At 46.4% G+C, this 27,745-nt stretch overlaps 1 protein-coding gene across 5 annotated transcripts in view; it reads left to right on the top strand.

Annotated features, from left to right (window-relative positions):
• CLEC16A (C-type lectin domain containing 16A) overlaps positions 1-27,745 on the top strand; it is a 211,453-nt gene that overhangs the window by 7,527 nt on the left and 176,181 nt on the right. For all 5 annotated transcript variants that reach the window (XM_089896165.1, XM_022552227.3, XM_022552228.2 and 2 more), the window contains exons 2-7: positions 4,809-4,937; positions 9,522-9,655; positions 18,482-18,630; positions 21,383-21,488; positions 23,449-23,572; positions 26,152-26,326. In XM_089896165.1, the coding sequence (XP_089752291.1) occupies positions 4,809-4,937; positions 9,522-9,655; positions 18,482-18,630; positions 21,383-21,488; positions 23,449-23,572; positions 26,152-26,326 (817 nt within the window). The remainder of the gene's footprint in view (positions 1-4,808; positions 4,938-9,521; positions 9,656-18,481; positions 18,631-21,382; positions 21,489-23,448; positions 23,573-26,151; positions 26,327-27,745) is intronic.

Genomic DNA, 27,745 nt, shown 5'->3' with positions numbered 1-27,745 from the left:
CCAATAACAAAAATGCTTTTATTTTAGCCAGAGGTGGGAAGAAAGATGGGCATGGTAATGGACATACAGCATGAGCTCAACTATGTTAATATCCATAGCAAAGAAAAAGACCCAAGGAAATAGATTGCAACTCCAGCAGTGGTCATCTCTGGGCAGTGGCATGATTGACAATTGCCGTTTCTCTTTTTGTTGTTGTTGAGGTTTCCAGCCTTTCTAAAATGAGTGTTACGTTTAAGACCAGAAAGTTATTAAACTATATTAGTATCTCTGAGGTAGTTGAATTACTTGATCTTCCAAAGTCCTGGAATTAGATGCAGCATTAAAATATTCATCTTTAATCCATTCAGCTTTCTTTCTTTTCTCCCCCCACTACATTTAAGCAAACATATATTGAGGGTCTCTTCCAAAAAGATTACCTAAAACAGTGTGCTAGGGCATCGTGAGGGCAAAAAGATGAGCCAGTGCGGTGGGAATTTAGAGCTTGAGATCTAGCGGGTGTTTCCATCTACCAACAACAAACATTTAGAAAATGAGTATTTTAAAACACTCCCATTTACAACAGCATCAAAAAACCCATCAAATACCTAGGAATAAATCTCACAAAAAGATGTGCAAGCCCCCTATCCAGCAAACCTTGAAGGAAATGTAAATGTCATCATGTTACACTCTCCAAAAGATGTCAGTTCTCTCTGTATTTAGCTATAGGTTTAGGGCAGTCTTAAAGGAAATCTTAGCAGGTATTTTTGTGGAAATTGAGAAGGTGATTTTAAAATATATATATGGAAATTCAAAGGGCCAAGAATAGCCAATATAATAATAAAAGAAAAACAGAAGGAAAGAAGTTGGAAGACTTACATGATCACATTGCAAGATTTATTATAAAGCTACAGTGATCAGACAGCATGGTGTTGGCACAAAGGTAAACAAATAGATCAGTGGAACTAGAGCATCCAGAAAGAGTCCCATGCGTGGTCACCTGATTAATGGCAACAGTGACATCGGTGTGCTTTGGAGAAATGAGGACCTTTTCAGTAGATGATGCTGAATCAACTAGATAGCCATATGGAAGAAATGAATTTTGGCCAGTATCTTACACCATACACAAAAATGACTTTCAAATGTACTCTAAGTCAAAATGTGAAAGGTAAAATAGTAACTTTTTAAAAGAAGAAAACAGCATTTCTTCATGACGTTGGGGTAGGTAAGGATGTCTTAAGGTTGATACAAAAAACACTGTCCAAGGGAAAGATTGATAAACTGGACCGCATTAAAATTAGGAACTTTTGCTCATCGAAAGACCACTGTAAAGAGAGTGAAAAGGCAAGCCACATTCAGAGAAAATGTTTGCCATAGGTATATCTAGTAAAGGATTTGTATTCAGAATGCATAAACTCCATCAAATTAATAAGAAAAAGGTTCTCTACCTAGAAAAAATGGGCAAAAAACTTTCACAGACACCTCACAAAAGTAGATATTTAAATGGCTGTGAACATGTGAAAAGACACCCAACTTCATGCGTGGTCATGCGGTGAAACCCTGGCGCGGCATCACCACGTGCCAGCAGATGGCGCCACTGAGAAAGGCAGAGCGCAGCAAGCCCTGCCGAGGTGGGGGATTGGCTGGAGCCCTCTGAGCCAGCCTCTGCCCTTTGGCTGCAGATGAGCTGCTGAGCGAGCGTCCCTCAGTTCCTGTCCTGGCCTGTGCCGTGCTAGTGATGTGCACAGCCCCAGGTTACTGCGAGTATGAGGGTCACAGGAAGGCCCGCACACAGGGCCAGGCATGTAGGCCATGCACCGCACATGGGAGCGCCTAGAATCTTCTTTTCAAGACTTAACACCCTGCCCTTCCCCTGGGTTTGTCTGTAAGGGCCTCCTCATAGTTACTAGAATTTTTCTGAGGGGTTATTTAGTGAAGGCAATGATAACAGTAATAGCTGGCACTTGTGTCATCCATGGGAACTGCCAGGTTAGTTATCTACCTTTTTACTTGTTTGTTCCTAACGACACCATGGTAGGTAGGTACTAAAGTATTTAGGTGCTATTGCCTCTCCTATTTTACAGGTGAGATAACTGAGGTACAGAGGTTCAGTAACTTGCTTGACATCACCCAGCTAATACCAAACGTTCCACTTCCTGCTCTGGTTTCTCTGGACCTTCCCATAACTCCTGCAGTGAAGTCCTCTTTTCATGACTGTTTGGATCCAGCCTGATCTCTCCTTCCTACCTTCTTGGAATATTCTTTGTATAATGTAATAATGATTTTAATAACAGCCCCCCTCATAACAACCACCTTATAATAATAGTAGCAGCAGCTAGCCCTGCATCCGTTGAGCGCTTACTGTGTGCCAGGCACCATGCTCAGCTCTTTCTATGTGGTATCACATCAAATCTCTGGAACAGTCCAGCAAGGAGGCCTTGTTGGTTGTAGAAGCTGACGCCCAGAGAGGTGAAGTGCCTTGTCCAAGGCCACTTATAGGAAGAGACAGGGCCAGGAATCAAGCCCAGGTCTGTCTACTGGACTCCAAATGTTTGAACTCTTCACTACCGCTCTGTTCCACTACTTGCTGTGTTTGGCATTTGGCCCCTTGACTATGTTTGGTCTTGTATGCTCTGGTCTACCTCATATTCATGGAGATGGTCCCCTACCCTTCCCCCATTCAGCATTTATTTAGCACCTGCTGTGTTCCAGACATTCTGGAGTCTTTTGAGGTCACCAAGATCAATGAGATGATGTTCCTGACCTTGAGGAGCTCAGGTCTAGTAAAGGAGGCAGATCATTGCCGATCAGGGTGGCCTGTGCAGCAGCAAATGCGTATGGGTGCAGAGGTGCCAGAGAGAAGGCTTCACCAAGAGGTGCCTGAGCTGGGTTTTGACATGTGAGTAAGCGTTTGCTGGTTGGTCAGGGCAGCAAGGGTGTTTCAGGCAGAAAGCACAGTGAATAGAAGTCAGGGCTGATCGTCAAGATTTTAACCTCTCCTATCCCTATTGGGGGTCTTCAGAGCAGACCCACTTACCCAGGCTGCTGCCTCCTGGGCCAGGAGTGTGATAGTGAGGTGATAATGCATGTTGTCCTCTACGCAGAAGGAAACACCAGAGAGGGGAGAATCCGCCTCTCCCCATGTTGCCAACAACGCCTGTCACAGCAGGTGGGGGGCGTACTGTTCACTACATGGGCAGTGTCACTGACGGCCATGACGTGAGTGATGCCGTGGCTCTGAAACAAGAGTGGGAGCTCCTTCAAAATGCAGATTTGGGGCCCTGCACCCAGGGCTCAGATTCTGGGAGTCCGGGGTCGGAAGCCAGAATGTGCAACTTAAGCAGGTGGTTCTGATGTAGGAGGCCTGTGAGCCGCAATCTGAAACACTCTGCTCTTTGAGCCTTTTGAGGAAGAGGCACTCGAGGCAAGATGGAGACGTAGATTCCTAAGTGGGTCCCCTGCATTCATCCCAGGGTGGGTCAGTGCTGTGGAGTCACCTAATCACAGGGGACCACTGGCCTCACCCCCCCACACACGGCCCTGCCGGTGGATTTGGGCACAGGTGCTGGAGAGTTCTGTTTTGGGAGAGCTATGCCAGTTACTGCATGTTAAAAGTTGCATATAGTTTTAATTAATTAGATTAACTAAATGATTAAAAAAATGATTATAGTATGTCTTTAGACAAACAGCACAAGCACTAATAACTAAAACCCCCTAAAGCAGCAGATGGCCCCTGTGGTTCCATTTGCAAGATTCTACCTCTTTACATCCTACCCATTTTTAGAGATCTTCAATGGTATGACCTATCTAGCCTTTCCCTGCCTTTCTCTCGCCAGTCCCCCACCCCCAAACTGAAGGTGGCCAGAAAAGAAGTCGGGAAGTGAATACTCCTGAGTCACTCCCTCTTGCTGCCCCCTTTTCCTTCCCAAGCCGTGACAGCTGAAGTTGCCTCAGTCTGCCGGCCCTGGAGACACTCTTAAAACCGTGCCAGGTGGCGCTCCCAGGGCATCGGCCAGGCTGCTAGTCCCCACACTGCTCAGGAGTGGCCTCTGCGATTCTTTGGCTTTTGCCCTCACAAGCGGCAGAGGGCCTTCAGGACTAGGCCGGGCCCGCCTGTCCCTGCACATTCAGGTGGGTGAAGTATTGAATACATGGTCATCGCCTCTCAAACCCACTTCACTTTACTCTGTACACAGCAAATAAGAGCTGTGCCCTTGAACTGCAAGCCACCTGCTTCATCTGAGCCATCAGTTCTGTGCTTCATGGGGGATTAAGGGCATTCCAAGGGTGATCATGATGGCACCTGATTTGTGCCCCAGCCACTGGCTCTGGGACCACCCTCCCTGCTGTGTGACTCCACGTCTGATCTCTGCATCAGCCAGGCAGCGGGTCTTAGGCTTTTGGCACTGAGCCGTGTGCCTCCACTTGCTCCGCCAGCATCAGAATCACCCAGGAGAGTGAAAAAGGCCGATGCCTGGTCTTCCCTCACTGCCGCTAAATCTGAGTCTCCGGTGGGCTCAGTGGCCCCTCTTTGTCCAGCTCTCCAGGTCATTCTCTTGCACACACTGGAGTTTGAGGATGGTTGTCTTCAAAAGCTTGACAGTCTTGCCTCAGTTTGGGTTGGTGTGTCCCTGGTTATTGAACACTTCGAAGCATTGTCTGCCATTTTTCTCAGGTGGTGAGTTATGTCTCCTCTAAATGGGAATTGTGCTAACAACTGTGTCTGTAAAAAGCACAGCCAAATTGTCCCTAAAATGTTGCTAATGGTCACTGAGCTTGGCTTACATTTCAACTGGTAACCTTTAGTTCTCTTTTCTTTTCCTTTCTCTCAGATATCTGTACCACGTTTTGACCAAAAACACCACCGTCACAGAACAGAACAGGAACCTGCTGGTGGAGACCATCCGATCCATCACCGAGATTCTGATCTGGGGGGATCAGAATGACAGCTCTGTATTTGAGTAAGGGTTTCTGGTTTTTTGTTTTTTGATTCTTCTTCTTCCTTTGAATAATTTTCTAAATGTGTACCATGAGTCATTCCTGATGATGTCAGGATTTGATGCCAATTTGGTCCTGCACAGATATCTGTCTCTCTCCCTCTCTGTCTCTCTCTCTGTCTCTCTAAAATGTCCTTGAAACACTGTAAAAATGCCTGCTGAAAATGGGAAAGTTATGGAAAACAGTGTCCCTAGAAAAATTTGAAAATATCATGGATAATTTTCCAAGTAATGTCTGATTATCTCCCCCAAAGGAAGGAGAAAATGTCTTGAGTAGTTAGATTCTAGGTGAACTGAAAAGACCCTTCCCCAGGTGGAGACACTAAGGGCTAACATTGATTGTGTTTACTGATGGGTGGCCACAGTGCTGAGCTCTTGATGAGATAATCCTTCTAAGTCTCCCAACTACCCGAGGGTAGAGGACCATCACCATCCCCATCCCCTTCCCCATCTTCATCCCCATGCCCATCCTTATCCTCATCCCCACCCCTTTTTATGCTCAAGGTCAAACGGCTCACACCTAGAGCCCATGGACGGATTTCTCCTCACTCTCATACTTCCTAGGTGAAGAGTCTCAGGCCCGCCTCAGTTTGCTCATCTTTAAGTGAGAGAGAGCAAGTTCCCTGCCCAGTGCCTGTTACAGAGTTAGGCACTCAAGAAATGTTAGCAAATGATCATTTTAAAAGGTGTCCCTATTGGGACTTCCCTGGTGGCACAGTGGTTAAGAATCGCCTGCCAATGCAGGGGACACAGGTTTGAGCCCTGGTCCGGGAAGATACCACATGCCACGGAGCAACTAAGCCCGTGCGCCACAACTACTGAGCCTGTATGCCACAACTACTGAAGCCCATGTGCCTAGAGCCCATGCACCACAACGAAGAGTAGCCCCCGCTTGCCGCAACTAGAGAAGGCCAGCGCGCCGCAATGAAGACCCAGTGCAGCCAAAAATAAAATATAAATAACTAAATAAATTTATAAAAAAAAAAAAAGGGTATCCCTATTGGACAGTTAAAAAGCAAAGACCGTAACCCATGAACTACCTTCCTCAACAGACCTGTCCCAGCATCTGAGTGCAGAAGGATTAGGGTTATGACAACCACCAAACACAGATTTTATTTTTATATAAAATAATCTCAATTATAAGTGTTGAGGCCACTTAAAAAACACATTTAGGGCTTCCCTGGTGGCGCAGTGGTTGAGAGTCCGCCTGCCGATGCAGGGGACGTGGGTTCGTGCCCCGGTCTGGGAAGATCCCACATGCCGCGGAGCGGCTGGGCCCGTGAGCCGTGGCCGCTGAGCCTGCGCATCCGGAGCCTGTGCTCCGCACCGGGAGAGGCCACAACAGTGAGAGGCCCGCGTACCGCAAAAAACAAAACAAAACAAATCACACATTTAAAACAAATACAGGTGTTCCATTTCCAACCTGGCTTCTTATTAGATATTTTGATTTTCTGGATAGCTCTATATTTTCGTCAGTGAGGTTAGCTAATATGGAGCTACTTGCGGAAAATGTAAATTGTTTAAAATGCAGACCTGTGACACTGGCTGAGTTCCCCAAGGGAAAACATGAGTAATAAATAGGTGTTGCTCATAAACGGGACTAGTTGCCTTTCAGGATCCATGGGGAATTTACTATTTGTTGGTTGCTTGGTATCTGTTTATGGAAATGAGAAAGACCCTTGGGTTAAAGATTAGAAACCACGTCACCTTTACTAGAATGGCCGAGTCCATCCGTCGTCTTAGAAAAACTACCGAGCTCTTAGAGGCCCAGTTATTCTTAAATCACTGCCCCACAGAGGCCCCAAGAGAGCTTGTTTTTAATCCATTTTTAAGTTTGGGGATAATTTTAGATTTAGATTGTACGGAAAGTTCCCATTTACCCCTCATGCCGTTTCCCTGTTAATATCTTATATGACTAGAGTGCATTTCTTAAAACATCACCGTTACGTCAACTCCAGACTTGATTTGGAATTTACCAGTTTTTCCATTAACATCCTCTTTCTGCTCCAGGATCCCAATCCAGGCACCCACAGTCATTTTAGTTGTCGCGTCTCCCCAGTGTCCTGTGTTCTGTGACAGTTTTTTAGTCTTCTCTTGTTTTTTATGACCTTGATAGTTTTGAGAAGTACTGACCAGCTGTCCTGTAGAACGTCCCCCAATCTGGGTTTCTCTCCCAATTAGCCTGGGAATTTTGGGGAAGAGTGTCACAGAGGGGAAGTGTCCTTCCCATCCCAGAATGTCACCGTTCCTGATATCCACATGATTCCTGGAGAGGTTAACCGGATCACTTGGCTCAGGTGGTGGCTGCCAGGCTTTTTTACTTTAAAGTTACTCTTTCCCCCTCCCCTACAGTAGTCTCCGAAAGTGAGTTGCTAAGTTCAGCCCACCTGGACCTTGGGGGCGTGGGAATTAAGCTCCACCTTCTTAAAGGGGGGAGTATCTACATACACTGTTTGAAATTCTTCTTCGTGGAAGATTTGTCTCTTCTCCTCATTTATTTATCTATTCAATCATTTATTTATATGCCTCCCTTGAAGATCTTGCAGGTTTGGTTCCAGGCCACCGCCATCAGGCGAATATTGCAGTCAAGCGAGTTACACGAATTTTTTGGTGTCCCACTGTATATAAAAGTTACGTTTACACTGTACTGTAGTCTGTTAAGTGTCCAATAGCATTGTGTCTGAGAAACAATGTACGTACCTCAGTTAAAAAATAATGCTGTTGGGGGCTTCCCTGGTGGCGCAGTGGTTGGGAGTCCGCCTGCCGATGCAGGGGACACGGGTTCGTGCCCCGGTCCGGGAGGATCCCGCATGCCGCGGGGCGATTGGGCCCGTGGGCCATGGCTGCTGAGCCTGTGCGTCCGGCGCCTGTGCTCCGCGGCGGGAGGGGCCACAGCAGTGAGAGGCCCGCGTACCGCAAAAAAAAAAAAAAAAAAAAAAAAAAATAATGCTGTTGGGAAAATGGCGCCAATAGACTTGCTCAACACAAGGTCACCACAAACCTTCAATTTGTAAAAAAAACACAGTATCTGCAAGGCACATGTATATCAATATGGACTCATGGATATTTATTTTATCCTCTGGATTATAATCCAATACTACATTATTTATTTTTTTGCTGGCATTGTTCCAGCTTCAGGCACTAGGAGCTCTTTCAGGCTGCTTCCTGTGTCCCTTTGCCTCAGCCCCATCCTTTTGGTTTTTGGAGCACTTCCTTACTTTCTGGTACTCTGAGGTGCTCCAGGCTCATCTTGCATTTTATCTGCCCCAGCCCTAGAATTAGCCACTTTTCCAAGGAGCCCCTTACTACCCTAGGGAGTTTTAAAAATCCAGGCTCCTGGATTTCACACTAGACCTACGGAATCTACCCCTGGGCAAGATGTAGGTACAAGCATTTTAACAAGTTCCCAAGTCGGTCTTGGGCTGCAGTGAGCTTGTTGGGTGATACTTGGGAGTCAGTGCTTTGTACAACCCGCCGCAAAGGAAGACACGATAGGTCCAATGAATGAAATATTCTGGGGATCAACATGGATGGCATTTGTAGGCACACGGGCTCCCAGAATCAGAGTTGGAAAATAATTTAGAGGTCTCTTTAAGGTCATATTTATTTATTCATTTACCCTTTCATGGATTCAAACAGAAGATCTGCAGCACTGAGCAAGTGCCAGGCCCATGTTCCTGCCACTTGACAGCAGAGGGAAGAGGGAGACCCAACACTGAGTCAACCAACAGACCCACGGGACTGCCGGGAATTGTTCTGAGTATCCCAGATGAGAGATTATCTGGTCTTAGCGTGAATACAGAGAACACCAAACTAGAAACGTCATTTTCTTCCTTTAAAGACAGGCATTAGGGGGTCAGCATTTCAAGACTAAAAGAGCCAATGTGTGCCTCCCAAAGTCAGTGCCCCCAGGCTGCATGTAGACAAATGTCCCATCCAGGACAAGAAAGGCAAAGCAGACTTGGGGACCAGCTGGGGTCCGGTCCCATGACCACATGAGCACCTTCTCTTTCCTTCCAGTTCTCATACCCTCAATGTGGAAACGACAAACTTGTTAATTGAGAAACCCAAACTCTTAATATTCAGCATGATCTTACCCCTTTGTAGGGAATTACTCTGGTTCCCAGGTTGTTGGTGAGCACTCAAAGCTATGAAAGCAAAGGAAGGAGGCTTAGTGAGGAAAACTGAGCTTATAAAATATTGGATGGAAAATGCTGCTTGTTGGGTTTATAAGTGTAGGTAGGTCACTGTGTAATCATTTAGCCGGGAAAGATCTTTCCCACTCTGTCAGAAATCACTGCTTCCCAGAATCAGCACTGTTCTCACGTTCCGGGAAGAGAGTCTGAAAGGTCACGTTTTTCTTGATGGAGGACAGCATCGTGGGAGCTGGGTATCTCAGAAGCCGAGGCCACACGGGTGGTGTGATCTGGCTGCTCTGCAGATGCCTTTGTTGGGGTGCACACACGTGTGCTGGGTGTGCAACCAGAGGATGACATGCATTTCCACGTGTAGAAGCAGACCACTGACACCTTCCCATTCTCTCCCCAGCTTCTTCCTGGAGAAGAACATGTTCGTCTTCTTCTTGAACATCCTGCGGCAGAAGTCAGGCCGCTACGTGTGCGTTCAGCTGCTGCAGACCTTGAACATCCTCTTCGAGAATATCAGTCACGAGACCTCACTTTGTAAGGACAGTCCTGACACTTGCCTCTGCACCTCTGAGTGTCAGCTGCGTGTCGTTTGCCGTGGCGTTCATGTTGCTGTTTGAATGTCTGTGCTTACTGTGTGTCTTGGTGTGCTTGGGCTGCCATAGCAAAATACCCAGGCTGGGCAGCTTAGACGACAGAAACTTATTTTCTCATAGTTCTGTAGGCTGGAAGTCCAAGATCATGGTGCCATCAGGGTTTCTGGTGAGGCCTCTCTTCCTGGTTTGCAAATGGCCACATTCTCTTTGTGTCCTCATGTGTTCTTTCCTCTGTGCACATAGAGAGAGGGAGAGTTCTGGTGTCTCTTCCTTTTCTTAGAAGGACACCAGTCTTCTCGGATCAGGGCCCCACCCTATGACCTCATTTAACCTTAATTACCTCCTGAAAGGCTGCATCTCCAAATACAGTCACCATGAGGGTTAGGGTTTCAGCATATGAATTTTGGGGGCACAGAGTTCACTCCCTAATGCCATTTTTCCCCCCCTGCAAGGTAGGGTGCTGTGAAGAGCTAAGAGAGGGCTCCCCTCTGCTGAGTGGTTCTGGGGGTGTTTGCATTTCTTCTTTATAACCTGTTATTAAAGAGTTTCGGTTGCTGAATAATCGGCCAACAGAATAAGCATTGGAAGCAGCAAGGTGAGGGAGAACGTGGCCAAGGAGCATGCAAGGGTGTGGCTTTGGCCCCTGACCTGCCTGCTTCAGTCCCACTGCCCGACTGACAAGGGTGTGACTCAGAGCCTCTTCCCGGCCCTCGATCTTGTCTGAAACAACCAACCTGCGAGGCAGGTGCTGTCAGTGCCCTCATTTAACACCTAGAGAGTTTGAGTCACTGGCCCCAGGTGACAGCTGTAGCAAGGCAGGAATTGAGAATGGGTTTCAGCCCAGGTGAACTAGCTCAGTGGTCCTCAGCTGGGGGTGACTGTGCTCCCAGTGGACATTTGTCAGTGTCTGGAGACATTCCTGGGGGGCGGGTGCTGCTGGCATCTAGTGGGTAGAGACCAGGGATGCTGTTAAACATCCTACAACACACAGGACAGCCCCCAACAATAAAGGATTAGTTAGCCCAAAATGTCAACAGTGCCGAGGGTTAGAAACCCTGGTTTACCTCCTAATCATCCGGGCTTGATCACGAGCTTTATTTTCCAAGATGACTGCACCAAGCCCCAGGCCCTGCCTGCAGGAAGCAGGGAAGAGAAGACAAGTGATGGAATGTCTATGCCACAGGCAGGCCCTAGGTCCCCAAGACAGGTTTTAAAAAGTTTCTGATGGGTGGAGAGAGGTAGAGATGGTGGCATTCCTCCTGAGGAGGGAGGAGGGAGGAGGGAGGGGGGAGGGATAGGAAAGAGCTGCAGACTGATGGCCACTAGATGGTACTGCTGTCCCAGGAAGCAGCCACTAGATGGTGCTGCTGTCCCAGGAGACTCTCCTTACGCGCTTCCCCATGTCTGTGAGTTGCCAAATGTGAGTTGACTCACTCTCCCTGAGTGGTTTCCCAACAGCTTTTGTTACCCTGGATATCAATTGCGTGTGGTTTCTGAAAACTCCGAGAGGGGAAGACCCAGCTCGCTGGTACGGGCCATGGACTCAGACCCAAGCAGTTCTGAGCCCTGGTTCTGCCGCAAACACCCCAGGTGTATTCTGGGGAGTGAACCCTCCAAGCTGCAGTTTCTGCATCTGTGAAGGAGAGATAATGCTAGTACCTGGTGATTAGAGTGGTTTGAGGATTGAGTGTGACAGTGGGCGTGCAGAGTGTAGGATCGGGTCTGGCAGGTGGAGGTGTCCACTTAGAGTTGGTTTTATCATGAAATCCAGCATTCCCCCAAATGACTGTTTTCTCATAACCCAGCTAACCCCAGGGCTACTGGATTGAAGAGGGGGTTGAAAATTCTGGGCTTTCTGGATCGTGTGGCCTTCCTTGTACTAGGACTAAAGAGGGTGCTGTGCTATAAGAAAACCCAGGCAGATGCTGCTGGCCATACAGGGGAGTCCATCAGAGTGCTTTCGTAAGGCCTGCCAAAGCAGCAGAAATTGCTCACAGTTTACAGAACTTGGATGTATGGGGGTGAGAAGGATGGGTGAGTTTTGCTTTTTTTTATTTTCTAATTATAGAGAGAAAATGTCCTCATTATAAAACAACAACAAAAATCAAACATTAAAAAACTGTAGAAAGCAAAAGTTCTATAGACTCTCACCCTAAAAGTTTAGTGGACACATACGATTTTGCTGTTTGTTTTATTTTTCCCAACTTACTAGCGTATCTTAGATTTTTCATATTGTCCGTTCATGCATCCCTACCTTGTTTGGTTTAAGAGCTGCGTCTTGCTGGGCCATAACTTATTTAACGTGACCATGGGCGTTTAGGTGGTTTCCGGATTTTCATTATTACAAGCAGTCATTTAACGAGTGCACCTGGTGCCTGTTGGGTTTGGTGACCTAAGTGACAGAAGGCTTGAGAGCCTGAGATTACTTATAGACTCCTGGGTTTATTATAAAAAGAGACCACAGAAAGCTGGCCACACAGTAAGGGGGTAGTAGAAAAATCCCAGTCGATTAATAGAGGCACCTCTGCCACCCCCGTGGTGGCCTCACCAACCACAGAGTCATGTCGTGGAGGCCCTGGAAAAGTCCCTGCTGGGGAAGGATGGGAGCGTGTGGCTCTTCCACTTCAAGACTGCAGCCGAGAAGCCCGAGGTTGCACATCTCAAGCTGCCAGCATAGGCGTCTGTGCCCCTGGTGGCCCGGCAGCCACTAACCAGTCACAGTGGGGCTAACATTCCTTCTCCGGCAAGCCCATTCATCCCCAGCCAACCACAGCTGGCAAGACAGCATGAAAAGAAGTGCTCGAGGCATCAGCATCACCTGGCTGGTTGTTACAGGTGTGGATTCTGGGTGGGTAGATTGTGGACTGTTCAAGGAACAGGATACTATATAGCAGGAAGGAAGAAAAAGGAATGCACTGCTAGCACACATGCAGCAACATGGATAACTGAGATGTGGTGATTAGTGAAAGAGGCCAGACACCAGAGGGAGCTTCCTGTATGAGTCTATGTATATGAAGTTCAAGATCAGGCAAAGCGATTCTGTGGTGCTGGAAGTTAGGCTAGGGGCTGGCTTTGGGAAGAGAGTATTGACGGGGCAGGGATGTGAGGGACCTTTCGGGGAGCTGGAAATGCACTGCCTGATCTGGGTGGTGTATTTATTTGCAAAAATTCATCAAGCTGGACACCTAAGGTTTGTGAGATGTGTGCGTGTGTGTGTATATACATATATATATGTATATATACACACACACACACACACAGGTACGAGTACTTAAGATTCATATATATGTACATTTTCACATATATCAAGCTACACACTTAGATTTGTGATATATGTAACTTCATTTTTTTTTACAAGATATTAAATATAGTTCCTTGTGCTATACAGTAGGTCTTTGTTATTTATTTTATATATAGTCGTGTGTATCTGTTAATCTCAAGCTCCTAATTTATCCCTCCCCCACCCCCCTTTCCCCTTTGGTAACCATAAGTTTGTTTTCTGTGTCTGTGAGTCTGTTTCTATTTTGTAAATAAGTTCATTTGTATCATTTTTTTAGATTCCACATATAAGTGATATTATAGGATATTTGTCTTTCTCTGTGTGACTTAATTCACTCAGTATGAAAATTTCTAGGTCCATCCTTGTTGCTACAAATGGCAGTATTTCATTCTTTCTTATGGCTGAGTAATATTCCAGTGTGTGTGTGTGTGTGTGTGTGTGTATGTATGTATCTATCTCACATCATCTTTATCCATTCACCTGTTGATGGACACTTAGGTTGCTTCCATGTCTTGGCTTTTGTAAATAGTGCTGCTGTGAACATTGGGGTGCATGTGTCTTTTTGAATTAGAGTTTTCATCTTTTCCAGATATATGCTGCACAGGAGTGGAATTGCTGGGTCATATGCTAGTTCTATTTTTAGTTTGTTAAAGAACCTCCATACTGTCCTCCATAGTGTCTGCACCAATATACATTCCCACCAACAGTGTAGGAGGGTTCCCTTTTCTCCACACCTTCTCCAGGATTTGTTATTTGTAGACTTTTTGATGATTGACATTCTGACTGGAGTGAGGTGATACCTCGTTGTAGTTTTGATTTGCATTTCTCTAATTAACAACGTTGAGCATCTTTTCATGTGGCTGTTGGCCATCTATATGTCTTCTGCCCAATTTTTGATTCGGTTGTTTTTTTTTTGATATTGAGCTGTGTGAGCTGTTTGTATATTTTGGAAGTTAAGCCCTTGTTGGTCACACTGTTTGCAAATGTTTTCTCCCATTCCATAGGTTGTCTTTTCGTTTTGTTTATGGTTTCTTCTGCTGTGCAAAAGCTTATGAGTTTGGTTAGGTCCCATTTGTTTGTTTTTGCTTTTATTTCTATTGCTTTGGGAGACTGACCTAAGAAAACACTGGTATGATTTATGTCAGAGAATGTTTTGCCTATGATTTCTTCTAGGAGTTTTATGGTGTCATGTCTTATATTTAAGTGTTTAAGCCATTTTGAGTTTATTTTTGTATATGGTGAGAGGGTATGTTCTAACTTCACTGATTTACATGCGGCTGTTCAGCTTTCTCAACACCACTTACTGAAGAGACTGTCTTTTCTCCATTGTATTTCTTGCCTCCTTTGTTGAAGGTTAATTGACTGTAGGTGTGTGAGTTTATTTCTGGGATCTCTATTCTGTTCCATTGATCCATATGTCTGTTTTTATGCCAATACCACACTGTTTTGATTACTGTAGCTTTGTAGTATTGTCTGAAGTCTGGGAGGGTTATGCCTCCAGCTTTGTTCTTTTCCCTCAGGATTACTTTGGCAATTCTGGATCTTTTGTGGTTCCATATAAATTTTAGGATTATTTGTTTTAGTTCTGTGAAAGATGTCATGGGTAATTTGATAGGGATCGCATTAAATCTATAGATTGCTTTGGGTAGTATGGCCATTTCAACAATACTAATTCTTCCAGTCCAAGAGCATGGGATATCTTTCCATTTCTTTAAAGCATCTTCAGTTTCCTTTCTCAATGTTTTATAGTTCTCAGCGTATAAGTCTTTCATCTCCTTGGTCATGTTTATTCCTAGGTATTTTATTATTTTTTTTGACATGATTTTAAAAGGGATTGTCTTTTTTTTTTTTTAACTTTCTCCTTCTGATATTTCATTTTAGTGTAAAGACATGCAACAGAGTTCTGTATATTAATCTTGTATCCTGCTACCTTGCTGAGTTCATTTATCAGTTCTAATAGTTTTTGTATGGAGTCTTCACGGTTTTCTTTAGAGAGTATCATGTCATCTGCATATAATGACAGTTTTACCTCTTCCTTTCCAATTTGGATGCCTTTTATTTCTTTTTCTTGTCTGATTGTTGTGGCTAAGACTTCCAATACTATGTTGAATAGAAGTGGTGAGAGTGGGCATCCTTGTCTTGTTCTAGAATTTAGTGGGAAGGCTTTCAGCTTTTCACCATTGAGTATCATGTTGGCTGTGGGTTTGTCATAAGTGGTTTTAATTATGTTGAGATATGTTCCCTCTGTACCCACCTTGGTGAGAGTTTTTATCATGAATGGATGTTGAATTTGATCAAACGCTTTTTCCACATCTAATCATCTATCATCTGAGATGATTACGTGGCTTTTGTCTTTTCTTTCGTTGATGTGGTATATCACAGTGATTGATTTGCATGTGTTGAATCATCCTTGTGACCCTGGGATGAATCCAACTTGATCGTGGTGTATGATCTTTTTTATATGTTGTTGGATTCAGTTTGTTGAGGATTTTTGCATCTATATTCATCAAAGACACTGGCCTGTAATTTTATTTTTTGTTAGTGTCTTTGTCTGATTTTGGTATCAGGGTCATGGTGGCATCATAGAATGACTTTGGGAATGTTCCCTTCTCTACAGTCTTTTGGAAGAGTTTGAGGAGGATCATTGTAAGTTCTCCTTTTGATGTTTGGTAGAATTCCCCAGTGAAGCCATCTGGTCCTGGACCTTTGTTTGCAGGGAGTCTTTTTTGTTTGTTTGGTTGTTTTTTTAATTACAGATTTTATTTCACTTCTAGTGATTGGTCTGTTCAAATTATCTATTTCTTCTTTTTTTTTTTTTTTGCGGTGCACGGGCCTCTCACTGTTGTGGCCTCTCCCGTTGTGGAGCACAGGCTCTGGACGCGCAGGCTCAGCGGCCATGGCTCACGGGCCCAGCCGCTCCACGGCATATGGGATCTTCCCGGACCGGGGCACGAACCCGTGTCCCCTGCATCAGCAGGCGGACTCTCAACCACTGTGCCACCAGGGAAGCCCTATCTATTTCTTCTTGATTCAGTTTTGGTGGGCTGTATGTTTCTAGAAACTTGTCCATTTCTTCTAGGTTGTCCATTTTGTTGGCATATAACTCTTCACAGTATTCTCTCATGTTTTTTTTGTTTTTCTGCAGTATCGGTTGTTATTTCTCTTCTTTCATTTCTTATTTTGCTTATTTGGGTTCGCTCTCTTTTCTTCTTGGTGAGCCTAGTCAGAGGTTTGTTGATTTTGTTTATCCTTTCAAAAAACTAGCTCTTGGTTTTATAGATATTTTTTTCCTATTGTTTTCTTTATCTCTCTTTTATTTATTTCCTCTCTGATCTTTATTATTTCCTTCCTTCTGCTGACTTTAGGTTTTGTTTTTTCTTCTTTTTCTTTTAGGTGGTAGGTTACGTTGGTTTTGTTTGTTTGTTTGTTTTAGATTTTTCTTGTTTTTTGAGGAAGGGCTGTATCGCTATGAGCTTCCTTCTTAGGACTGCTTTTGCTGCATCCCATAGATTTTGTATAGTGTGTGTAACCTCATTTTTAAACATATTAAAATTCTTAGGACCCCACTTCAGATCTACTGCCTCCTCTCTTAACGTGGGCCCCAAGATTGACCTCAGGAATTGTTATAATTAGGAGATTTTGAAAACTACAGACATGACGTCCTACCTGCAAAGCCTGCTCTGAGACTGTATTCTGAGGAGCACCCAGCCCACGCTGCGGCCCCTCTCATGACCCGTACTCCTGGATGGCTCTTAGTGTTGTGTTTGGTGATTCTAGCCTTTTCAGTATACTGTGATTGGCCTAAGTTAGGTACCTCTTTGGCACCAAATAAAACTTAACGGTTTATTTCTGTTCCCCCCAAGGACAACAGTCATGGTAACCGGAGGACTGGTGGTGGAGGTTAGGAATCTCCAAGCTTTAGTGAGAAGATGAGGGGCGGCAGCTCATGTGATTGGGTGCTCCCTCTGTGCTCCTCCCTGCCCTCAGTGCTTTTTGTGCATTATCTCCTTTAATCCTCACAATGCCCTGCCCCACGAGGAAGGTCTTCTTGTTCCTGTTTTCAGACAGGGAAGCTGGGGAGTGGGGCAGGTAAGTGTCTTGCCCAAGGTCACCCAGCTAGGGAGTGACAGAGGCAGTGTGGGTCAAAGTTTACCTTTGAACCCAGTGCCTATGAGATATGAGCATGACAGGAAGCCCTGCAGGGCTTCTTAACACACGGAGTGCTGGGCCCTCCCAGAGATCTGAGTGGGAGGCCAGGGCTGGGGCCCAAGCCTCCCCACGGCTGACAAGCTCGTGTGCTGCCGGTCCCACGACCAGACTTTGAGTAACGAGGCTGTGCCCCACCCTGCTCCCCTGCTCCACCGCGTCTGCCCGTGGTACATGTGTGGGTCACGTCCTGCCTTTCCCTGTCAGTGGGGAGGCAGCTGGGATGGTGCAGAGCTCACAGGCTGGCAGCCCGAAAGGCAGACAGTGGGCATGGCGGCACTGGCTTCGCAGGGTGTCTGGTAAGGACTCAGAGGATAACGTGTCTGGCCAGGGCCCAAGACCAAGATTGCAGACAGTGGGCCCATGGGTCGCAGTGGGCCTGTAGACCCATTTTCACTGGCCAGCACAGCTTTCAGAATGAGTTGATCTAGTGGCTGACATTTCAACATCCAAGATACAGCATTATGATTTGTGTTTTCCAGCTTCCTTTGCACAGTTGGAAGCTCTCACCACGCTGGGCCTGCACTTCTGCAGGGGCTGGGCCCTGGGAGCTTAGCAGGGGTAGCCGCTCTCCTGTGGCTGCAGTGCCCACAGGGCCTCGTCATCCAGTTTTCATCCTTGGCCCCCATTAGTGCGTGGTATTAACACAGGACGTCGGACCTGAGTTTGAATTCCGTCTCTGACTTACTGTCTCTGTGTCCTCGGGCAGGTAATTAGCCTTAGTTTTTACTCATCTGCAAAATGAGGAAAACAAGGCCCTCTCTGCAGCAGCGTCGTGACGGTGAATGGTAATGTAAAGCAGTCAGCCTGCCTTATGGGACGGAAAAAGCCACGCGGAGCCCTTTGTGGCATTCGAGGGTGACAGTGTGACTTTTGATGGCAAAATGGGGCCAGCTTTTATAAGATACAGTGCAGCTTACCCTCATCCGTGGGTGGTTTGTGAAAATACCCAAATACCAGCTCGTCTGCCCCACCCCCCGGCTCTCTTGTTGAACTCTGCCAGCAACGAAAGAAAATGCTCAAGTGTTCTTTTCTGTGGTGTGGGAGGCAGGGTGACCCGACTTTTCTCTGGCATTGCTCTTGAACTTTCTAGTGACTACACCTGGTGGCTGATTTCTTTGCTGGTTAAAGGTTAAGCTGCTCCCTATTAGCTTGACTGGTTCAAGTACTGATACATTCTCATGGTCATCTGCGTGTTCCTGGACTTTCTCTGCTTGCCTTCCCTCCAGCATGAATTAACTAACCTGTTTTCTTTTGTGTTTTTTTTTTTTCTCCCTCTAGATTATTTGCTCTCTAATAACTATGTAAATTCTATCATTGTCCATAAGTTTGACTTTTCTGATGAGGAGATTATGGCATATTATATATCGTTCCTGAAAACGCTTTCGTTAAAACTCAACAACCACACGGTCCATTTCTTTTACAATGAGGTAAGTAATTGCAGAGGGGCACATTTGGGTGGAAAGCTAGCCAGTCAGAGCAGCCCCTTTGGTCTGGGTGGCCTCTGTTTACAAAGCACTTATGCATTCACTGTTTCCTCATTTTCATAGCAACACTGTTTGACCTTGGCATGCTTTAAATTTTTTTTTTATTTAACAAGCTACCTTTTCCATTTTTAATGTAAAATGCAATTTGCACTACCTGAGAGCATGATACTCTTGGTAGGGAGAAGTGCCCAGAAATTAACTTGGGGTCGTGTTCCTCTGTTGGCAAAACAGGAACTCCAGTCAGGCCCAGCTTTGCCACTTCCCTGCTGTGTGACCTTAGAGAAGTCCCAGTCCTCTGAACCTCAGTTTCCTCATCTGAGAAATGGGGATGTTAGTTTCTACCTCGGAGGGTTTTCCAGGGGTTGAATTAAATAAGCTGATGTCTTCAAAGCAACTAGTATGTACCTGGCTCCCTAAAACTGTACCCATTGCCATTCCTTATAAGCTAAAATCCCTGGTATTCCTTGAGAGAATCACTAACAATTTAAATAAATAAATAACTGTTGTTCTCACAATGAAGAGGAGCTTGAACAATCAGGTCAATTTATCTCACATTCCAAAAGGTACAGATGCTGGCTGTCCTGGGGCTGGCTCATCCTGTGGCTCGACCACTTCATCAGTGACCCAAGCTTTTCCATCTTCCTACTCTGCTGACCATACAGTTGGCATCTGTCTTGAGGCTCAACCCCTCATGGTCTCAGAATGGCTGCAGGAGCTCCAAACATCACATACTTACATGCCACTGCCGAGAAGCCTGATGAGATCACATCCCTTCTTGTGCCCCCTTCTAACTTTCCAAAAAACTTCTTTCCCAGAAGCCTCCCAGCAGACTTCCTTTCCTGTCTTGCAGGTCAGAGTTCTGCCACATTTCTCTCACAGTGTGTCTGACGTTGGGGAGTGGGCTGGCAGGGCAGTTCTGGCTCAGTCTCTCCGAGGCTGCAGTCATCTGAAGGCTGGGCTAGGGTCGGGGGATCTGCTTCCAAGGTGGCTTGCTCACATTGCTGACCATTTGGTGCTGGCCATCGGCGGCCGGCCTTGGTTACACAGGCTCCTCCAGGGTCTGCTTGAGTGTCCTCACAGCACGGCAGCTGGCTTCCCGTAGAACAAACGATCCTAAGAGACCAAGGCAAACTGTAATGCCTTTCAGGACTCGGCCTCGGAAGCCACATGCCATCACTTCCACTGTATCTTTAGGCCGCACAGGCCAGCCCTGACTTAGCGTGAGAGGACGCACAAGTTGTGACTTCAGGAGGAGAGGGTCATTGGGCCATCTTGGAGGCCACGTGCTGTCTGCATGGCAGGTGTCTTCTGATCGGTGGTAACACATGCTGCACAGCCTGTATTTGAAGTCAGACCATAGTCCCAAACATTTCCTCTGAGTTTGGGCAAAATTCATCTAGCTGTCTCCACGGGATGTGGCAACAGCAGCCTGCACCTTGACTTTCTTTGTCTAGATTTGTAGTGGCAAGAGCTGGCCTCAAAGGGGAGAAGTACTAGCTGCCAGTCACAAAGTGTGGGGCACTTTGGAAGATGGACATTGTGCGGCCCAGTGCCTGGCACACAGTTGGTGCTCACTAAACGTGTCCAGAGACCAGAGGCATGCTGTTCGCGTTCTCCCAGAGGCTCTCCCGGGCGGAAGAAAACCCACCTGCAAAGTTCAGACCAGAGAGGGAGCCAGATTGTTCCCCCACTCGGGTGCAGCTGGGCTTCTGTGCACCTGGTGGGGAGGGCAGAATGTGGGGATTCTGGGGCCCGAGTGATGCTTCTGGAAGAGTATCCTGCGAGGAGTGGTAGGAGGCCGATTTTTGAGGTGGACTTAGTTTCCTTTTCTGTGGACCAGTGCAGTAGCTACCACCTGTTACGTGCACATCTGCTTCTAGTGCTCAAAGTGGCATTGCCTTCATTAGACAGGTGTCACCTCGCTGAAGGTCATGGGTTCCCTCTTCCCCGCCCCTCACTGCCTGGGGGCTGCCCTCCAGTCTGATCCGGAGCCATGTGGAAGACTGGCCAGAAGAGGGCAGCAGAGTGCGCCGCAGCGTGCTGTAGCCCGGATCCTGTGTGCCTTTTCCTTAGGGCTCCATCAGTGGAGTTCTTTGGTTCTGAACTGTTTTGATCTGTTCTGATGACCCCTTTTTAATGGTAGAAGATTCCCGAGACCCTCCTTTTCCATGATAATGTTTACACTTTTAGTGTTTCCAAATAGGGAAATATATATTATAGATTCTGAATGTAGTCAGACTTTGCATTTGCCTTTTATTAGTAGAAGCAGCATCTAATAATAACAACTAGCATTACTACCGAGTGCTCATTAGGTATCAGGTGCCAGGATAATCACTGTACCTGAAATAGTCTCATTTAATCCCAGCAACCATAAAGTGGGAATTATTATCCTCATTTTATAGATGAAGAATCGGAGGCTTAGAAATATTACATCACACAGCTAAGAAGTGGTAGGAAAGATCATGAACCCAGGCTTGGCATTTCCTGGACCCGCTTCTGTTTCTTCCACGGTCTCACCTTCCCAACCCTCCCCACATTCCCCATTGGGAGTGAACCACTGGCTTAAGGTTCACGTGGGTACTTTTTTTTTTTTTTGGTATTTTACTGAAGTCTCTGATAGGATTCAGAAAGCTGGGATAGGGGCCAGCCTGTCTTATGGGTCTGTAACTCATTTTCGGTACTTCTTGTGTTTTAGCACACTAATGACTTCGCCCTGTACACAGAAGCCATCAAATTTTTCAATCACCCCGAAAGTATGGTTAGAATTGCTGTAAGAACTATAACTTTAAACGTCTACAAAGGTAAGGTTCCTTATGAGCTCATGCCTCATCAGGTTTCTAACTTGACTGCTAGTGCTTGCTCTCCTGAGTCCATACAAACAATTCTCTGGTGGTAACAGAGCTCATTTATTGTAGCTGGGGCTGCCTGTCTCATGAAAGGTTGTCATCACTGAACATTTAGCTACCCCCTTACATAAATTTGTGTGCCACCACCTTCCGCATTTTAAAGCCCAACTCATTGCTGATACACAGAAGTCATGCATGTCCTAAGAGAGGCACATGTGGGACTTGGATCGGCCATGTGATAATTAGGTAAGGCAAAGCTGTCTTTGAAATGTGAGAGTTAAATTCTTGCCTTTGGCCTGTAAAATATACTTCAGTATAGCCAGGGGGTATGTTATCTTTAAATAATGTATGAGAGCATTTCTTGTCGCAAACAGCAGGGGGCAGTATTGCATTCTCAACCGGCTACAAAGCCCAACAACAAATTCCTCCTTTCTCCCAAGAAGTACTTAATGCCCAAATCATTGCCTCCAGGAGAAAGCCCTTCCGTGGCTCCCCGCCTGCACTAGCACAAAGGCTGGCTGGACACGAGTTTCCCGACCTGGAATTGCCCTCCAAGGCTACGGCCTCTCTGCCTAACACAGGGGTTATTTCCCATGTAGTCACCACCCTAGAGCTGGGACCCCATTTTCTCAGGGACCAATGTTTTGACCTTCATGAGTTATGATGTTATTAATTGAGATGACTCCTAATTGGGAGGGGGCGGGAGCTCCTCGGGGACTCACTCCAGCCTGGTGCTGGGGTTGCCTTAAATTGGAGAGCCTTTGAAGAGCCCAGAGGGGCCCATCCGGGGGTCGCAAACTGAGGACCTGAGGGCCAAATCCAGCTCTCAGACAGGTTTTCATTGGCTTAGATATTTTTTGAAAAAAAAATATAGTTGTCAATATTTAAAACTTGGGAGAGCTTGGGTAACAGTCTGGATTTCTGACTTGAAAATGTAGATGTGGCTGTTTGGGCCTACAGTCCTGCAGGGCAGTGGTGAGCTGACGCGGAGAAGCAGCTGCCCCCTTTGGGGTCAAGGCCTGTGCTGCCCCATTCACCCACTGGGCCGGCTGGCTTCGCTCACCAAGTTATTGTTGGCCAGCCTGTGGGCTTCTGAGTTTGCGACCTGGTCTGACCCCCAGTCTGGCCGCCTCCTGCTCTCTGCTCTCTCTGTTCTCTTCTAACCTGCGTCTTTCTGTCTAGACGCCTCCTGCCCTAGCTCTCTGCCCCTCTGAGCAGCTGTCTCACCCTCCCAGTTCCTAACCCTGTTAACTGTTGTCTGTTTTTTGCCTTTCCTTCAATGACGATTCCCGTGTTCCTTATTCCAGTGTCATGTAAGTTAATAACTTCTGGTTTTCTGCTTTCTTAACTTATCCTTACATGCAAATACAGGAAACTTGCTTGAGGATGGTGTAGTTTTCATTGTAGTCTAGCTAAATGCACTGCTGATAAGTAGGCTTCCTAAAGCACTATTTTTTTTCTTTTTTTTTTTTGCGGTACGCGGGCCTCTCACTGTTGTGGCCTCTCCCGCTGCGGAGCACAGGCTCCAGACGCGCAGGCTCAGCGGCCATGGCTCACGGGCCCAGCCGCTCTGCGGCATATGGGATCTTCCCGGACCGGGGCACGAACCTGTGTCCCCTGCATCGGCAGGCGGACTCTCAACCACTGCGCCACCAGGGAAGCCCCTAAAGCACTATTAATGTCTACCTTTATTAATTGATTTTATTAATTATAAAAATAACATAAGAACTACCTTGATGAGTATAGTTTTCTGCATAAGGTAACCATTTTAAAGTATTTCCAGGAAAGACAGAAAAGATTCAGATTATAGTAGAGGGCTTTTTATTGTGGTTTTGTTGTTGTTGTTAATATCCCCCAAGTTATATTTGGTAGCTTGACTTTTTTTTTTCCCCTCTTCTTTTGTGGAATTTCTCAGTGGATAACCAGGCCATGCTGCACTATATCAGAGATAAAACTGCTGTACCTTACTTCTCCAATTTGGTGTGGTTCATCGGGAGCCATGTGATCGAACTTGACAACTGTGTGCAGACGGATGAGGAGTAAGTGATCCCCCAGGGTGCCTGTTAGGTAGACAGGGTGCTTAGGGGAGAATTCCGTTTTTGTAGAGAAAAAATAAACACTAGAACAAAATTTACCCACCTATGTGTTCGCGGAATATGGACTTCCATACTCTGAAAGGTTCTGCCCATCTTTCCACTTTTCATAACAGTAGGAAGTTGGAAACAACTCAGATACCTCCCAGAGGAGAATAGGGTAAGTGAATCCAGTACATCCATAGATGGGGTGCTAGGCAGCTGGTAAAAAGATGATCTGCCACTGGTAAATGGATAAACAAAATATGGTATTTGCATGCAGTGGAATAGTGTTTGGCGATAAAAAGGAATGAAGTACTGACACATATACCATGGATGAACCTTGAAAGCATTATGCTCAGTGAAAGGATGCAAGGGACAACCTAGTGTATCATTCCACTTATATGAAATGCCCAGAATAGGCAAATCCATAGAAACAGTAGATTAGTAGTTTCCTAGGGCTGGAGGAGGGGTGTGTGGGGGAAATGAATATACTAAAACACATTAAATTGTGTACTTTGGGTGAAGTTTTTGGTATGTGAATTATATTTCAGTAAATCTGTTAAAAAAAAAAAGTAAGCTGGTGATGAATAGAAGTTCCAGAACAGGATTTCTCAAACTCTGCACTATTGATCTTTCGAACTAGGTAATTCTTTGTGTGGGGCTGTCCTATGCATTGTAGGGTGTTTAGCAGCATCCCTGGCCTCCACCCACTAGATGCCAGTAGCACCCCCTTTCCAATTGTGAAGACCAAAAATGTTTCCAGACACTGCCAGATGTCTCCCTTAAGGAAAAATTGTATCAGTTGAGAACCACTGCCCCAGGGTGACAGCTTCGCACAGATCTGGTAAGAAGCACACCTAAATGGGGTCAGGACGATGAAGGGACTCAGGAAGGAGGTCTCCTAGGGGCAGAGGGCTAGAGAGAGAGAAAATATTAGCTTCCATATTGGGAAAGAAGCAAGGCGAGGTGGATGGCAGATCTGATGGGGCATTTGGGAGGATAAGGACCCATATAGATATGGATAGTCATGGATATGAGGCATAACGAGACACAACTCCAGAAAGAACAGAAAGTTATACGAGGAAGGAAGTGAACTCCTGGTCCTCCCTGGGGCTCTGCAGTGAATGATTATAATGTCAACACCAGTTGCTGATGACTGCTGGGGGGGACGGGTGGAGGGAACACAATAAAAGGAGGTCATTATGTAACATCTAAAATGGCTCAACCGCAAAATAGAGGTCCTTGTAGATTTTATAGAAATACAGGAGGAACTATCCACAGAAACACCTAAAGGAGTTGAAAACCGCTTCCTCTGGAGAGTGGGCAGGGGTTGGGGAGGCGAGGCCAGGAGCTGCTGTGTTTTATTATCAGCTCATCAGTACTATTCGATTTTTAAATCCATCTGCATGTATTACTTAGATATTTTTTAAACTAAAGGTTTAAAAAGTGAAGTGCATTAATGATCCTGCTGGAGGAAAATGAAGACAGTATCTTATTAAGTGCGGGGGAGGGGTTGCAAAACATTGTGTATAAATAAATGTTCTGGGTCTCATGGGAGGTAGATTCATGGGTGCTCATTATAGTATTAGGCTTTACAATGTGTATTTGCTATAAATATTTACTAAATATCTTATTAAAGCATAATAAGGAATAATTATCCAAAATTATGTAAAAGAAGCAAATTTTTTTTTTAAAGCATATGTGATTAGATGGATAGACATGTAACACCTGCCTTTTAGATGTGACTATAGGGACATGGAAATAACGTAATATTATCTGTTAGTGGTGGGACTAGGAGACTTTGATTTCTTTTTGCTTTTATTTTCTTCGTCTGTCTTCTACAATGACCATCTATTACTTGAATAATAGTCATAATAAAAATAAAAGGTCTTATGGTAGCTAGATTGCTCTTTGCAACCGATAACACTTTGGGGGAGGTGAAAGTGCCCCATTGGCTGTTTCAAGGCTTCGTCCTTGGCAGAGACCGATCAACTCTTCACTGGAAGCAGGCAGGGCCTCCTGGGGCTTGGGGTGGGGTGTCACGTCCTTGCGCTGTGCCCCCCATACAGACGGGGCCTCTGGGTCAGACGCGGCTGCTGAGGCTTGCTTCTCTCTTCAGAACTCCTCTGGAGCATTTTAATTATCGAGGATTTATAGTTCCATTGATGCTGCTTATCTTGGGAGCCAAGGGATCTTGCCACTTGGACTAGTGGCTGCTCTTGTTTGAAATGGCTTGCTAAGAGCTTCACTGGGTTTTGCTTTGTTTACCCTTTTTGTTTTGGGCTGTTGTGGTGATGATGGGGTGAGTTGTACTGAGGCCCCCAGAAAGTGGGGGGACCCCATGAGTCCCCTAAGATCGAATGAAGCAGACCTGTCCGTCCTCTCTTTCTGAAATCCACTGGTCGGGCCAGGATGGGTGTCTCTCGGGACTGGCTCAGGTATTCGTTTGTGAATGAAGTGCCACCTGCGACCTCAGTCTCAGGCCATTGGTTCTAGGCTCTGAGCTTTGGCGTCCGGGCTGAGATGGGCGTTTCTCCCGGCAGGCATCGGAATCGGGGGAAGCTGAGTGACCTGGTGGCTGAGCATCTGGACCACCTGCACTATCTCAATGACATCCTGATCATTAACTGCGAGTTCCTCAACGACGTGCTCACGGACCACCTGCTCAACAGGCTCTTCCTGCCGCTCTACGTGTACTCGCTGGAGAACCAGGACAAGGTGGGCCGGGCTGAGGGTCGTCTGTAGGAGGGGAAGAGCAGTCACCCCAATAGGACGGGGCTTTGCAAGGGACCAAGCCTTTGAGGCTGAGGGAGATTCTTTTCAAAGCACGCTGGCTTCCCTTTCCTTTCCTCTTATTTCCTGAGAGGGGGTGGAAGGAGAGGGAGAGAGAGACAGAGTATATGTGTGTGCGTGTGTGTGTGTGGACTGTAAATGAATGAGAAAAGATTACTGACATCAGAAGGAAACAGGAACCCTCTACAGATTCAGGCTTTTGGTTTCTATGCATCCTTCTCTTGAGGTGTTCTCACCCCTGGTAACTTTTTCGGATAGTTGCCAGAGGTAATTGATTTGGAGAAGATCCAGCCAGCCACAACACTTGCACAGAACGGACAGGAGGGGATGGAGCGCACCTAGGAAAAGATCCCGGGGCAGTGATTGTCCACAGTTACGGCTCGAAGCCCTTGTGGGGATAGAGCCTGTTCAAGTGCACATCCTCGGATGCCCTCTCACTCCTCTCAGGGATGCTGGCTCAGTGGGTCTGGAGTGGACCGGGAACCTGCCCCGCAAGTGATTCTGAGCTGGTGGCTCTTGGTGCCCCCGTGAGAAATGCCACTTCAAGGAGGGGAGACCTTCGGCCAGTACCTCTAAGAGTTAAGGAGCAGAGGCCTTGGCAGGAGGCGGGACAGAGCCAACTGGTTACTCTGCAGGGGCTTCGGCCTCTGCAGATGTGTCCCAAGGAGGTATAGCTTTCTTTTTGGAGATGGAACATGGTGCTTCTTGTTAAAAATAAGTGAATAAAAGAAAATTGCAACCCTAACGAGATCTGCCAGCTGCAGCTCTGGGAGGCAGAGAGAAAGCATGGGAATTGGAGTTTTCAGACGTGGGTTTAAACTCTGCCTCTTCCCTTTCCTCATTCTGCAACATTGGATGAGGCAGTCAACCTGCCTGAGCAAAACGGGGGTCTTGAAGATCCTCACGGGGTTGGTAGGAGATGGAGCTTGTTGAAGCCCAGTACAAATGAGGGGCTTCTCGGAGACCAGAGTGCCCCAACTTCTCCCTGCCCCTCTCCTGAGAACAGGCCCTCTGGGGCCTCTCCTGCCGGGCTTCGGGCTCTCGCTGCCCAAGCTGGGGGAAATTAACATTCTTGGTAATTTAAGGAGCTAGTTCTTCTCTCGGGTCCAGCCTCTAATCCGTGACTCATGGTGAAAGATTTCTCAGGTGGAAGAATAGCGGCCTTGCAAATGGTATCGGATAGGATTAGGTTGTGAGCTTATTTTGCAGGGTGGACTTTGCCACCAGGAAAGAAGAATCTTAGGGTCTTGGAGGAAGTCGGGGTGCTGGGCGCTGCTCCTTCAGACAGATGGCTTCTGGCTTCATGGATTTTGTGCTGCTCACATGTGTAACCCAGGTTTCTCT

Source organism: Delphinapterus leucas, chromosome 15 (assembly GCF_059928025.1).
Source record: "Delphinapterus leucas isolate spDelLeu-1000000601 "Yukka" chromosome 15, BTC_Dleu_Yukka2, whole genome shotgun sequence".
In the NCBI taxonomy this organism is placed as follows: Eukaryota; Metazoa; Chordata; class Mammalia; order Artiodactyla; family Monodontidae; genus Delphinapterus; species Delphinapterus leucas.
The sequence above is the reverse complement of the archived record's forward strand: the minus strand, read 5'-3'. Positions and strand labels throughout refer to the sequence as shown.